This window comes from Oncorhynchus mykiss, chromosome 18, assembly GCF_057628025.1.
Source record: "Oncorhynchus mykiss isolate SJ-2025 chromosome 18, ASM5762802v1, whole genome shotgun sequence".
Lineage (NCBI taxonomy): Eukaryota > Metazoa > Chordata > Actinopteri > Salmoniformes > Salmonidae > Oncorhynchus > Oncorhynchus mykiss.
Genome location: NC_143039.1, coordinates 26,295,001 through 26,310,532, shown reverse-complemented (window position 1 = coordinate 26,310,532; position 15,532 = coordinate 26,295,001). Strand labels below are relative to the sequence as shown.

Here is a 15,532-nt window from a genome sequence, read left to right as displayed (position 1 = left end):
CTTCTGACGTGACAGGGGGCTTTGTAAGAAGAAACTAAAATCCCTGAAGCTGTCGCTGATGTAATAATAGGCAGGTTTCAATTGACCCAGGTTTACTAGCAACCTGGTCTCAGAGCATTTTGTATTATTCTCAATGTAAATCTGATACAATCGATAAATCTATAAAACATACAATATTTTACACATTTCTAAAATGTACAATATGTTATGAATTTTGCAAAAAAATTCTAGGTTAGGGTATCGAAATCTAGGTTAGGGTCAAATTTAAGAGTTAGGTTAAAGGGTTAAGGTTAGGGTTAGGGGGAGGTTTAGCTAACATGCTAAGTAGCTATAAAGTAGCTAAAAAGTAGTTGGTAGTTGAAAAGTTGCAAATGAGCTAAAATGCTAAAGTTGTCCATTGTGAGATTTCAACTCACAACATTTTGGTTACTAGACATTTGTGTTATACGCCCACCCATCCACCCAATGTAACCATACCAAACGTAACATATCATACTAATTTGAGTGTTTCGGATGTTCTTTTACAATGTAAGGTCTAGTCTATGAGACCAGGCTGCGATTCGACAAAAGCAATGTCGCAAAAAAATATCTTTGAGACATGTGTAATGGAAACGGCACATACAGTGCATTCGGAAAGTATTCAGACCCCTGGACTTTTTCCACATTTTGTTACGTTACAGCCTTAATCTAAAATGGATTAAATACATGTTTTCACTCATCAATCTACACACACTACCCCATAATGACAAATCAAAAACACTTTTTTAGAAATGTTTGCAAATTTATAACAAATAAAAAACAGAAATACCTTATTTACGTAAGTATTCAGACCCGTTGCTATGAGACTCGAAATTGAGCTCAGGTGCATCCTGTTTCCATTGATCATCCTTGAGATGTTTCTACAACTTGATTGGAGTCCCCCTCTCTTAATTTCAACTGATTGGACATGATCTGGAAAGGCACACACCTGTCTCTATCAGGTCCCACAGTTGACAGTGCATGTCAGAGCAAAAACCAAGCCATGAGGTCGAAGGAATTGTCCTTAGAGCTCCAATACAGGATTGTGTCAAGGCACAGACCTGGGGAAGGGTACCAAAAAATGTCTGCAGCATTGAAGGTCCCCAGGAACACAGTGGCCTCCATCATTCTTAAATTGAAGAAGTTTGGATCCATCAAGACACTTCCTAGAGCCGGCCGCCCGGCCAAACTGAGCAATCAGGGGAGAAGGGCCTTGGTCAGGGAGGTGACCAAGAACCCGATGGTAACTCTGACAGAGCTAAAGAGTTCCTCTGTGGAGCTGTGAGAAACTTCCAGAAGGACAACCATCTCTGCAGCACTCCACCAGTCAGGCTTTTATGGTAGAGTGGCCAGATTGAAGCCCCTCCTCAGCAAAAGGCACATGACCGCCCGCTTGGAGTTTGCCAAAAGGTACCTAAAATGAGAAACAAGGTTCTCTGGCCTGATGAAACCAAGATTGAGCTCTTGGCCTGAATGCCAAGCGTCACGTCTGGAGGAAACCTGGCACCATCCCTACGGTGAAGCATGGTGGTGGCAGCATCATGTGCTGGGGATGTTTTATGGCAAATATGAGTTAATTTTTGCATTCTATACATGCTGGCTTTCATTACATATACCTGAGACATGAAACAGATACAGTAGGTTAGAGGACAAACAGGCTGTCGTCAATTTTTTTATGCGCAAATTGTCTAAATGGGTAATGGAAACACTTTATTTGATACTGTTGTGTGTTGCGAAAAAGGTGGTGTGACATCATTTTCATCATCACTGTTTTTATAGACACAAGATACTGTAGTTAAATGGAAACGCACCCTAGCAGGCAATTGCTATGAAAACTTTCTAAATGTCGACAAAAAAACCACTGGACAAGTTCATGGAAACAAAGCTAGTGACATGATGTCTAGTGGCTCCTGGCAAACGTCTACGGTGTCGGTGTCAGTATTGGTTAGAATCCGGGTCAACTACTGCCCTTTGTCACAACCTTTTCCCATTGTCATCTGTTCAATATAATCTGCAAATAGCTTTACAAAATATTGCTGCGAGCAGCAGCTATAGCAAGCAGCTGTAGCATCGATATAGCAGCACTGATTTACAATTTGGGCACCATGGCACTATTGTAATGATGAGTATGAACTCTTCCCTTCACCGAGATATCATAGCTTGTGTCTCTTCATCAACCGTCTCACTGTGTCTGTCTCTCTATAGCACTCTGTCTGTCTCTCTATAGCACTCTGTCATTCTGTTTTTTTATTTTTTTTATCTCAGATCAAATCTGTTTACTCAGGAAAAAATATCTCTTAAAAAAGACGGTGAGAAGTCTGGCGATGTTCCCTTGAGCAAGGCACTTAACCCTAATCCAGTTGCTCTGGATAAGTGCGTCTGCTAAATGGCTTATCTGTAGTAAACTAAGAGAACCTTTTGGAATGGACCCAAAATTCAGAAATGATTTATGTTGCCATAACATACACTGAGTGCACAAAACATAAGGAACACCCGCTCTTTCTGTGACAGACTAACCAGGCGAACGTTATGATCCCGTATTGATGTCACTAAATGGCTTAAGGACAACAAAGTCAATGTATTGGAATGGCCATCACAAAGCCCTGACCTCAATTGGAATGTGATGAAAGAAATAAAAGCTGAAATAAATCATTCTCTCTACTATTATTCTGACATTTCACATTCTTAAAATAAAGTGGTGATCCTAACTGACCTTAGACAGGGAATTTCTACTAGGATTAAATGTTAGGAATTGTGAAAAACTCAGTTTAAATGTATTTAGCTAAAGTGTATGTAATCTTCCAACTTCAACTGTATGTATTCTAAGAATACCGAAGCACAACTTTATAAGCTATGAATTGAAGTACATTTAAAAAGTACACAAAGCACAGTCAATCCTACTCATTGTAAAGGGGCTTTATTATTATTACTTTAAGTACAGATAAAATCAAATAAATAAAACAAATACTATTCATACTTTCATTACAATTGTAATACACTTAAAGATAGACTCAGCGATATGAAGCAGAGGCACAAAGTAAACAGCATAGCGGGTCAATGTCTGCAACACCTAAGAGCGTTTAAGTGTGGGGCTAAACTTCTCTGCAGGTTTGGTTCAGGATGAAGCAAATCTATTCACATGCGCAGTAGTCCTGCCTTCTCCAATGCTTTATCTACATTAGGAACCAGCTGGCTCTCGTAGTCCCAGACCCTCTTGTCTTCATGCAGCTCCTTCTTGGTCAGTCCTCCTTGTAGGGGAACTCTGACATGGATGATATGACACACGTTAGGAGGAACCTTCACTGTCTGCCCAAAGTTACGCAGCACAGAGTGGACCGACGTCTGCTCCACTGCCCTGCGGTCAGAGACACAGAAGGGTTGTTAGACAGAGTGGACCGACGTCTGCTCCACTGCCCTGCGGTCAGAGACACAGAAGGGTTGTTAGACAGAGTGGATCGACGTCTGCTCCACTGCCCTGGGGTCAGAGACACAGAAGGGTTGTTAGACAGAGTGGACCGACGTCTGCTCCACTGCTCTAGGGTTGTTAGACAGAGTGAACCGACGTCTGCTCCACTGCCCTGGGGTCAGAGACACAGAAGGGTTGTTAGACAGAGTGGGTCGACGTCTGCTCCACTGCTCTAGGGTTGTTAGACAGAGTGGGTCGACGTCTGCTCCACTGCTCTAGGGTTGTTAGACAGAGTGGACCGACGTCTGCTCCACTGCCCTGGGGTTGTTAGACAGAGTGGACCGACGTCTGCTCCACTGCCCTGGGGTCAGAGACACAGAAGGGTTGTTAGACAGAGTGGATCGACATCTGCTCCACTGTCCTGGGGTCAGAGACAGAGTGGGTCGACGTCTGCTCCACTGCCCTAGGGTTGTTAGACAGAGTGGACCGACGTCTGCTCCACTGCCCTGGGGTTGTTAGACAGAGTGGACCGACGTCTGCTCCACTGCTCTAGGGTTGTTAGACAGAGGTTGTATTCTTTTCTAACCAGGCTCATAAATTCATATTGTAGGGTTGGTAGATTCTAACCAGAGCCCTATACTACAAACTCTGAGCTCAACTCGGGATAACTACTCATACAAATGTGGCTCACCTTTTATCCAGGTACATTTCTATGGCAAAGTATCCTTAGGAACTAAACTGCTCCGAGGCAGGCTAACTCAGGGCTAACTCTACTTATCCCGAATGAAATGTCTGAGCCGTGAGTTCAGGACCAATGAGATCAGGTTCCCATCATCCTTTTGATTTGAAGAGGACCACTGATTAAATATTGTATTAACCAAATACTTTTTTGTGTAAAAAAAAATAGTAATATTAAAATACCTATCACATTACACATTTGGTAATGACAGGATGCATTTGAAACTTCACTCACAGTATGACATTTGTATGACTTTATAAAATTATTTTATTTATTGGAGAGGGGAAAAAAGGTGCTTGTGCATTGATAAACACACCAAAGAAGGCATGAACGATACGTAATAAAAGAAAGACGGCACTTCTAATAACCCTTTTCACTCCATAATCTGCAGGATTTGCAAGATATCAAAATCAAATCAAATCAAATTTATTTATATAGCCCTTCGTACATCAGCTGATATCTCAAAGTGCTGTACAGAAACCCAGCCTAAAACCCCAAACAGCAAGCAATGCAGGTGTAGAAGCACGGTGGCTAGGAAAAACTCCCTAGAAAGATAGCTTTTCTTTCATGTTGATTTTGGAAATAATTTAAATGTGGCACTGACTCACCCATGGATTTACGTTTCAACATTGTCTCAATGAAAAGTTCAGAGTTCGACTAGCCACGTGTGACATGCATGCACAGTTATAAGTCTGCTAGAGTGAGAAGCAGGAGGACAAGCAATATCCACTGTCGTAATAGGGATGAAGCCTGAGCTGGAATGTGAACCTAACTGAAGCTGACCTAGCTTTAGAAAACCCTGAGTACATCTAGCTAGCTTCTTAGTAAACTACTCTGGGCCATACTACCATCTTGGAGGGGTGGTAGACTATAACCTGGGCCATACTACCATCTTGGAGGGGTGGCAGATTCTAACCTGGGCCGTACTATCATCTGGGAGGGGTGGCAGATTCTAACCTGGGCCGTACTATCATCTTGGAGGGGTGGTAGATGCGATAGTCTGGCTCCTCTCTGTAGATGTGCTCCATGATGTTGATCCCTGGAACATCCCGCCAGCTTGGTCGTTCAAACCTTCCACTGGGCTCAAACTGGGACTTAGGGAAGATGTGGTTCTCTATGAGGAACACTTCAGCCTGGGGAGATGGAGGTTGGGGTGAGAGAAGGCGAAAGAGAGAATTCATTCAGATTTCTTTTCTTCATATCTGATCTATTTTTCTCACTTTCCACACTATTGTATTTTGACTCATATCAGACTTGCACATTCACACTGATGTAGCATATGAAATAGCACGCAAACGCTTTGCTCATGAATTTCCTGTCACTGTTCCTTTAAACATCTTGGTAATGGCAGGTCATGTGCAAAAACAAACACTTCAAAGCACAACAATTCTGATCTGAGCGTCCAGACTGAGGATGAGAACCGCAAACGAATGTGGTGTCAGAACTCAAAAGATAAGATTCCATGAGTTTACACAGTTAGCCCAAATCTCTACACAGTTAGCCCAAACCCAAATCTTTAACTAATTAGTCTTTTGACCAATTAAATCGATTCAAAAAAATATCTGATGTGAGAAGATCTGATGTGATTGGTCAACAAAATGATTATCATCTAAAAACACCAAAGATCAGAAAATGCTGTTAACAAATTGGGGAAAATATCACATTATATCAGATGTGCCAAATAATTGAGGAAAAAAATCTGCATTTCGATGCCTGTGTAAACACAGCCTAACATATGCACAACACACACGTAACGATCTACCTTAACACACATACACAGTACTTCCCTGAGTCCTCCCCCTACCTTTGGGTTTTGGCTCTGAAGTACATCCATCATCTGGGGCAGGGTTTGATGCTGGTATGGAGCTATAATCTCATCGATGTCGTTCAGCAGTACATAGCGTGACTGATACATATTTCTGTAGACACAGTCATTTAGAGTGGTCAACTGGCCATAGTAGTGGATGTCCCCTCCATGTTCACTGGGCTGCCACCCATTGGACGGGTTCATGTGTTGGTTGATAGGCCAGGGCACCACCTGCAGTCAATTAATCAGTCAGTTAATGAATCCCATCTATCTGTCCATCCATCCATCCAATCAATTAATTCCTACTTCAACAAAGCCCTCCTGTGTGTAACTCTGTAGCAGTCTCTCCAGGTCTGGTCCACAGCTTGTGTTATACACCACAACATGCTGCACTCCCAACAACCTGCAACATAGCAATCAAGCAACCAATCAATCAATCAATCAATCAATCAATCAATTAAACAATCAACCAATCAACTAACCAATAAACCAATCAATCAATCAACCAACCAATCAATCAATCAATAAATGAACCAACCAATCCACCAATTAACCAATCAAGGAATCCATCAATCAATCAACCAATCACTCAATCAATACTCACTTGTACATCTCCAGAGTCTGGGTGACCTGAAGCACGTTGTTATAATCACCAAATAAATTGGACCAACAGACAGTGAAGTTGAACTGAAACTCCTCTTCCTCCCTTTTCACAAGGTTCTGGATGTGGAGGAAGGTTTGGTTCTGAGCGAGCTCGGCGTCAGCTTGTATGGCGAGGGTCACGTGTGACGGGTCGCAGTCGGGATGATTCGGACAAAGGACGTCGGTCGTCACGAAGCGGAAACCTTTATCCCAATATAGAACAGGCACACACACTGTATAGTGTTAACCAAATCAACAAACTAATCAGCGAATCACCAAGCCCCTTATTTCTTTGATTCGGGTGTTGATTCAGGTGTGTCAGTGCAGGGCTAAAACCAAATAGAAAATGACAGGTACCAAAGTGATCAGAGTGCATCTGGACTTCAGCCTTCGTTCCATTAGCCCAGTGAGTCCCACAGTAGAACACACAGTACAGAGGCTGGACAGAGTCTCGTCTGAAGATACTGATGATGCGTACGGAGCTTCCCTCCAAACGATGTTCCTTGTAGGCCCCCACCATGAAGTGTTTGGTGTCGTTGACAGGCGTGATGGACTGGTCAGAGATGTGGTGCGGATAGAGGTGCTGGTGGTTGCCTGGCTGTGACCTGAGGAATCATGGACAGATGTTGTATTTCTACAGCAGAAATGTGTGTCCCAGACAATGTTCTCCCTTTGGCACTTTTATTTCTTGATCGTACGGCAGAGACTGCACGGTACCTGGGCAATGTGAAGATGACGTAGACCATGACTGCCAGAGCAGAAGCTATCAGTAGAGGGAACGTACGCCTCTTCACCATCATGAGCCAGATCTAGAAAGGTAGTTTATAGAAGGTGAAGGTTGAGGTGACCTTTGAAGAAAAGTGAAAGTTAATAATGTAGTCGCACTTGTTCCCTGGCTGCGTTTACACAGGCAGCCCAATTCTAATATTTTTTTCTCACAAATTGGTCTTTTGACCAATCAGATCAGCTCTTTTGCACATAATTGGGCAAAAGATCAGAATTGGGCTGCCTGTTTAAACGCAGCCTCTGATCCTTAGAATGAGATGAAGACATGCATGACATGCAAAATACTGTATCTAATGACACTCAATGGGCCTCAAGTTCAACTTTCAGCATTATTTGTACCCAGAGAGGGCAATAGTGGCTTTGAAGTGTATGACATGAAAAACATATCAAATCCACATGGACCAGAATGGAAACGACAGCAAGGGACACAATTGAAATAAGTAATACACTCTGTTGTATTATTTCTGTCTAGATTTGTACTGTGTGCATGTATTTGTTAAACTGTCAAATGAAATAAATAAAACACTGCTTTGAGGGACAATTTTTATTTTTATTTGATCAGTTCTGGTCTGCTTAACGGGGTGGCTCTCACATAGGCACCAATGCATTAGCAGCTAGGTCAGGTCTGCTTAGTTGACTGTATATGAACCAGTAAAAAATGAGGGAGTGGGATGTCTCTCATCCGCTTCTGTCTCTGTCCTTACCTCACACACACATACACACACACACACACTCACACACACACACACACACACACACACACACACACACACACACACACACATAGAGTCGACACACAGCTAAATGCCATCATGCGCATCACCCACAATCTGCAGTTAGAATGACTGCCAAGGTAGGGAAGATTGATAAATGAGACTAAACTGTCTAAACTGCATAACCATGTCTATAACAGGTGAAATGAATCCAACCACTTACAGATTGGATTAGTTAAGATGATTTTTATTTAGGAACTGGCACATTATGTATGATCCACCCTGCATCCCCTGGCTCCCTGTCCTGGCAAACATCACCCCCACACCAAATATAAGCCTCCCATCACCTAGATGGTAACTGTAATCAGTTATGTAATTATCAAAAATATTGTAATCAGATTACAGATACTTTTGAAAATCTATATGATTACTTCTTGGATTACTTTTAAATTCAGAAAGGATGTTTGCGAACAAATACATTATGACACCTTTCAGTTTCTCATCAGGATCCTGGCAGCGCTGTTCTGGATGTTGTGGTGATGACAGTAGTTCTGACTGACAACTTTACCAGGAGGACTTGCCGATGTCAAACTCTTTACATTAACCTAATATATACTAAATTAAACGTTGTTTGCTTAGCTAGCTCGGTTGCTCATGCCAAATGAATATGTTACTATCACGTCTCTGAAAATACATGATCAACTTGATGTTTACTGATCATGAAAAGCATGCAGTTACTTGCTGCGTAGAAGCTGTACTGTAATTGGAGAAATACATTTCCATAACGGTGTGGGGAACATCTCATTTGCGTGTTTCCTGCTCAACGTCACATCGCAAACTGGTGCATTTTGCAAAGAGGAAAAGCCTGTGTTGGTAGAAACGGTTTGTAGAGTTTGCGACTATAATAAAAAACAAATAGTTATACAATGTATTTAACAATCCCTTGGAAACGGCAAGTAGCCTAGTTATTCATGTTATTTTCAGCGAATATGGTATATATTTCCGGCATCAACATCAATCAATTTCAAGAAAGATCTGAATATACCTGTGTGTAAATCCAGGAAAAGGACTGCATTATATCCACAAAAAGGTAGTGATGTGTAGATAAATTCACATCCAAGCACTGATATTTTTTCAAATTGTTTTAGTCGAATCCACCTAACGCAGCCAAACCATGGAAATGGTGTGGATATCACTGTCCACTATTTTATGCGGCAGTACCCTATCTCTCTCTCTCTCTCGCCCTCTTTTTTTCTCTCTCTCACTCACCTGTGGGTCACACAATGCCGAGCAAAACATTTCATTTCCATAGGGAAACCTAGGGCATGACATCTCACATGGGCGTATGCCTGTCTCACAGCGCATCCTTGCTGGTAGAACCGGTTTGTAGAGTTTGGAACTATAAGGTTCTATCTGCATCTAGGTAAAAATGTAGCTATTGACATAACCTTGTTCTGTTCAATGTTCTCTAACTATATTAATACCACAATTCATGTTAATTTCAAAAGACACAAATTACTGACACCATTCAAACCAATGAGGGTTGGGAAACTTTAAAGCCAATTATCTCAGAATAATATTTTTGCAGATAGAACCTTATATTCCCAAGCTCTCATAATAATATGTCTTGTAGTTGTACTTCAATCAAAAATGTGCTTAAAGTTTTGAAAGAATAGCCTTTTTGATGATCTGTTTGGAGTTTTGTCGTAAGAGTTGTAAAATGTACCACATACACTACATGAAAAAAAGTATGTGGACACCTGCTCGTCCAACATATCTTTCAAAAATCATGGTCATTAATATGGAGTTGGTCCCCCCTTTTCTGCTATAACAACCTCCATTCTTCTGGGAAGGATTTCTACTAGATGTTGGAACATTGCTGAGGGTACTTGCTTTCATTCAGCCACAAGAGCATTAGTGAGTTCGGCACTGATGTTGGGCGATTAGGCCTGGCTCGCAGTAGGCATTCCAATTCATCCCAAAGGTGTTTGATGGGGTTGAGGTCAGGGCTCGGGGCAGGCCAGTCAAGATCTTCCACGCTGATGTCAACAAACCATTTCTGTATGGATCAAGCTTTGTGCATAGGGGCATTGTCATGCTGAAACAGGAAAGGGCCTTGCCCAAACTGTTGCCACACACACACATACACATACACATACACACACACACATACACATACACACACACATACACACACACACACACACACACACACACACACACACACACATACACACATACACATACATATACACACACACACACACACACACACACACACACACACACACACACACACACACACACACACACACATACACATACATACACACACACACACACTTACACACACACACACACACACACACACACACACACACACACACACACACACACACACACACACACACACACACACACAGCCTTTAATTAATCATTATATTCAGAGAGAGGATCCAATCCATCCTCTCCTTGCACACGTACATAAACACACACGCACGCACATACATACACACATATACACACACACATACACATACACACACACATACACATATACACACATATACACACACACACACACACATACACACACACACACACACATACACATACACACATACACATTCATACTCATCTGTATTCATTTGTAGTAAACTAAGAGAACCTTTTGGAATGGACCCAAAATTCAGAAATGATTTATGTTGCCATAACATACACTGAGTGCACAAAACATAATGAACACCCGCTCTTTCTGTGACAGACTAACCAGGCGAACGTTATGATCCCGTATTGATGTCACTAAATGGCTTAAGGACAACAAAGTCAATGTATTGGAATGGCCATCACAAAGCCCTGACCTCAATTGGAATGTGATGAAAGAAATAAAAGCTATAAATCATTCTCTCTACTATTATTCTGACATTTCACATTCTTAAAATAAAGTGGTGATCCTAACTGACCTTAGACAGGGAATTTCTACTAGGATTAAATGTTAGGAATTGTGAAAAACTCAGTTTAAATGTATTTAGCTAACGTGTATGTAATCTTCCAACTTCAACTGTATGTATTCTAAGAATACTGAAGCACAACTTTATAAGCTATGAATTGAAGTACATTTAAAAAGTACACAAAGCACAGTCAATCCTACTCATTGTAAAGGGGCTTTATTATTATTACTTTAAGTACAGATAAAATCAAATAAATAAAACAAATACTATTCATACTTTCATTACAATTGTAATACACTTAAAGATAGACTCAGCGATATGAAGCAGAGGCACAAAGTAAACAGCATAGCGGGTCAATGTCTGCAACACCTAAGAGCGTTTAAGTGTGGGGCTAAACTTCTCTGCAGGTTTGGTTCAGGATGAAGCAAATCTATTCACATGCGCAGTAGTCCTGCCTTCTCCAATGCTTTATCTACATTAGGAACCAGCTGGCTCTCGTAGTCCCAGACCCTCTTGTCTTCATGCAGCTCCTTCTTGGTCAGTCCTCCTTGTAGGGGAACTCTGACATGGATGATATGACACACGTTAGGAGGAACCTTCACTGTCTGCCCAAAGTTACGCAGCACAGAGTGGACCGACGTCTGCTCCACTGCCCTGCGGTCAGAGACACAGAAGGGTTGTTAGACAGAGTGGACCGACGTCTGCTCCACTGCCCTGGGGTCAGAGACACAGAAGGGTTGTTAGACAGAGTGGACCGACGTCTGCTCCACTGCTCTAGGGTTGTTAGACAGAGTGGACCGACGTCTGCTCCACTGCCCTGGGGTCAGAGACACAGAAGGGTTGTTAGACAGAGTGGGTCGACGTCTGCTCCACTGCCCTAGGGTTGTTAGACAGAGTGGGTCGACGTCTGCTCCACTGCTCTAGGGTTGTTAGACAGAGGTTGTATTCTTTTCTAACCAGGCTCATAAATTCATATTGTAGGGTTGGTAGATTCTAACCAGAGCCCTATACTACAAACTCTGAGCTAAACTCGGGATAACTACTCATACAAATGTGGTTCACCTTTTATCCAGGTACATTTCTATGGCAAAGTGTCCTTAGGAACTAAACTGCTCCGAGGCAGGCTAACTCAGGGCTAACTCTACTTATTCTGAATGAAATGTCTGAGCCGTGAGTTCAGGACCAATGAGATCAGGTTCCCATCATCCCTTTGATTTGAAGAGGACCACTGATTAAATATTGTATTAACCAAATACTTCACTCACAGTATAACTTTTGTATGACTTTATAAAATGATTTTATTTATTGGAGAGGGGAAAAAAGGTGCTTGTGCATTGATAAACACACCAAAGAAGGCATGAACGATACGTAATAAAAGAAAGACAGGCACTTCTAATAACCCTTTTCACTCCATAATCTGCAGGATTTGCAAGATAGCTTTTCTTTCACGTTGATTTTGGAAAGAATTTAAATATGGCACTGACTCACCCATGGATTTACGTTTCAACATTGTCTCAATGAAAAGTTCAGAGTTCGACTAGCCACGTGTGACATGCATGCACAGTTATAAGTCTGCTAGAGTGAGAAGCAGGAGGACAAGCAATATCCACTGTCGTAATAAGGATGAAGCCTGAGCTGGACTGTGAACCTAACTGAAGCTGACTAGCTTTAGAAAATCCTGAGTATATCTAGCTAGCTTCTTAGTAAACTACTCTGGGCCATACTACCATCTTGGAGGGGTGGTAGACTATAACCTGGTCCATACTATCATCTGGGAGGGGTGGCAGGTTCTAACCTGGGCCGTACTATCATCTGGGAGGGGTGGCAGATTCTAACCTGGGCCGTACTATCATCTGGGAGGGGTGGTAGATTCTAACCTGGGCCGTACTATCATCTTGGAGGGGTGGTAGATGCGATAGTCTGGCTCCTCTCTGTAGATGTGCTCCATGATGTTAATCCCTGGAACATCCCGCCAGCTTGGTCGTTCAAACCTTCCACTGGGCTCAAACTGGGACTTAGGGAAGATGTGGTTCTCTATGAGGAACACTTCAGCCTGGGGAGATGGAGGTTGGGGTGAGAGAAGGCGAAAGAGAGAATTTATTCAGATTTCTTCATATCTGAACAATTTTTCTCACTTTCCACACTATTGTATTTTGACTCATATCAGACTTGCACATTCACACTGATGTAGCATATGAAATAGCACGCAAACGCTTTGCTCATGAATTTCCTGTCACTGTTCCTTTAAATATCTTGGTAATGGCAGGTCATGTGCAAAAACAAACACTTCAAAGCACAACAATTCTGATCTGAGCGTCCAGACTGAGGATGAGAACCGCAAACGAATGTGGTCTCAAAACTCAAAAGATAAGATTCCATGAGTTTACACAGTTAGCCCAAACCCAAATCTTTAACTAATTAGTCTTTTGACCAATTAAATCGATTCAAAAAAATATCTGATGTGAGAAGATCTGATGTAATTGGTCAACAAAATGATTAACAACTAAAATCACCAAAGATCAGAAAATGCTGTTAACAAATTGGGGAAAATATCACATTATATCAGATGTGCCAAATAATTGAGGAAAAAAATCTGCATTTCGATGCCTGTGTAAACACAGCCTAACATATGCACAACACACACGTAACGATCTACCTTAACACACATACACAGTACTTCCCTGAGTCCTCCCCCTACCTTTGGGTTTTGCCTCTGAAGTACATCCATCATCTGGGGCAGGGTTTGATGCTGGTATGGAACTATAATCTCATCGATGTCGTTCAGCAGTACATAGCGTGACTGATACATATTTCTGTAGACACAGTCATTTAGAGTGGTCAACTGGCCATAGTAGTGGATGTCCCCTCCATGTTCACTGGGCTGCCACCCACTGGACGGGTTCATGTGTTGGTCGATCGGCCAGGGCACCACCTGCAGTCAATCAATCAGTCAGTTAATGAATCCTATCTATCTATCTATCTATCTATCTATCTATCTATCTATCTATCTATCTATCCATCCAATTAATGAATACCTACCTCTACAAAGCCCTCCTGTGTGTAACTCTGTAGCAGTCTCTCCAGGTCTGGTCCACAGCTGGTGTTATACACCACAACATGCTGCACTCCCAACAACCTGCAACATAGCAATCAATCAATCAATTAACCAATTAACCAATCAAGGAATCCATCAATCAATCAAGCAATCACTTAATCAATACTCACTTGTACATCTCCAGAGTCTGGGTGACCTGAAGCACGTTGTTATAATCGCCAAATAAATTGGACCAACAGACAGTGAAGTTGGACTGAAACTCCTCTTCCTCCCTTTTCACAAGGTTCTGGATGCGGAGGAAGGTTTGGTTCTGAGCGAGCTCGGCGTCAGCTTGTATGGCGAGGGTCACGTGTGACGGGTCGCAGTCGGGATGATTCGGACAAAGGACGTCGGTCGTCACGAAGCGGAAACCTTTATCCCAATACAGAACAGAGACACATATAATTACTGTATAGTGTTAACCAAATCAACAAACTAATCAGCGAATCACCAAGCCCCTTATTTCTTTGATTCGGGTGTTGATTCAGGTGTGTCAGTGCAGGGCTAAAACCAAATAGCAAATAGCAGGTACCAAAGTGATCAGAGTGCATCTGGACTTCAGCCTTCATTCCATTAGCCCAGTGAGTCCCACAGTAGAACACACAGTACAGAGGCTGGACAGAGTCTCGTCTGAAGATACTGATGATGCGTACGGAGCTTCCCTCCAAACGATGTTCCTTGTAGGCCCCCACCATGAAGTGTTTGGTGTCGTTGACAGGCGTGATGGACTGGTCAGAGATGTGGTGCGGATAGAGGTGCTGGTGGTTGCCTGGCTGTGACCTGAGGAATCATGGACAGATGTTGTATTTCTACAGCAGAAATGTGTGTCCCAGACAATGTTCTCCCTTTGGCACTTTTATTTCTTGATCGTACGGCAGAGGCTTCACGGTACCTGGGCAATGTGAAGATGACGTAGACCATGACTGCCAGAGCAGAAGCTATCAGTAGAGGGAACGTACGCCTCTTCACCATCATGAGCCAAATCTAGAAAGGTAGTTTATAGAAGGTGAAGGTTGAGGTGACCTTTGAAGAAAAGTGAAAGTTAATAATGTAGTCGCACTTGTTCCCTGGCTGCGTTTACACAGGCAGCCCAATTCTAATATTTTTTTCTCACAAATTGGTCTTTTGACCAATCAGATCAGCTCTTTTGCACATAATTGGGCAAAAGATCAGAATTGGGCTGCCTGTTTAAACGCAGCCTCTGATCCTTAGAATGAGATGAAGACATGCATGACATGCAAAATACTGTATCTAATGACACTCAATGGGCCTCAAGTTCAACTTTCAGCATTATTTGTACCCAGAGAGGGCAATAGTGGCTTTGAAGTTTATGACATGAAAAACACATCAAATCCACATGGACCAGAATGGAAACG

At 42.3% G+C, this 15,532-nt stretch overlaps 2 protein-coding genes across 11 annotated transcripts in view; both read right to left on the bottom strand.

The window, feature by feature from the left end:
* Nucleotides 1-2,918: 2,918 nt before the first annotated feature.
* LOC118936474 (uncharacterized) lies at nt 2,919-9,419 on the bottom strand. 5 transcript variants are annotated; one of them, XM_090207976.1, is made up of 8 exons: nt 9,157-9,419; nt 7,330-7,421; nt 6,970-7,217; nt 6,575-6,815; nt 6,277-6,373; nt 5,968-6,201; nt 5,121-5,296; nt 2,919-3,373 (listed from the first exon to the last, which is right to left on the bottom strand). In XM_090207976.1, exons 1-8 carry the CDS (start codon nt 9,184-9,186, stop codon nt 3,154-3,156), a joined length of 1,338 nt encoding a protein of 445 aa, XP_090064102.1. In that variant the 5' UTR covers nt 9,187-9,419; the 3' UTR covers nt 2,919-3,153. The 5 variants fall into 5 exon arrangements, with proteins under 5 accessions (XP_090064102.1, XP_090064104.1, XP_090064103.1 ...); XM_090207978.1 differs by having other exon boundaries at nt 2,919-3,280; nt 9,157-9,399; XM_090207977.1 differs by having other exon boundaries at nt 7,330-7,460; nt 9,157-9,396.
* Nucleotides 9,420-11,261: 1,842 nt separating this feature from the next.
* Nucleotides 11,262-15,532, bottom strand: part of LOC118941109 (uncharacterized) — a 5,901-nt gene continuing 1,630 nt past the window's right edge. Inside the window, exons 2-8 of one of the 6 annotated variants that reach the window (XM_090206783.1) lie at nt 15,049-15,179; nt 14,689-14,936; nt 14,288-14,528; nt 14,102-14,198; nt 13,761-13,994; nt 12,940-13,115; nt 11,262-11,716 (exon numbers count right to left, since the gene is read on the bottom strand). In XM_090206783.1, the coding sequence (XP_090062909.1) occupies nt 11,497-11,716; nt 12,940-13,115; nt 13,761-13,994; nt 14,102-14,198; nt 14,288-14,528; nt 14,689-14,936; nt 15,049-15,131 (1,299 nt within the window). In that variant the 5' untranslated portion in view covers nt 15,132-15,179 and the 3' untranslated portion in view covers nt 11,262-11,496. The other 5 variants (XM_090206782.1, XM_090206784.1, XM_090206785.1 and 2 more) reach the window with 5 other exon arrangements.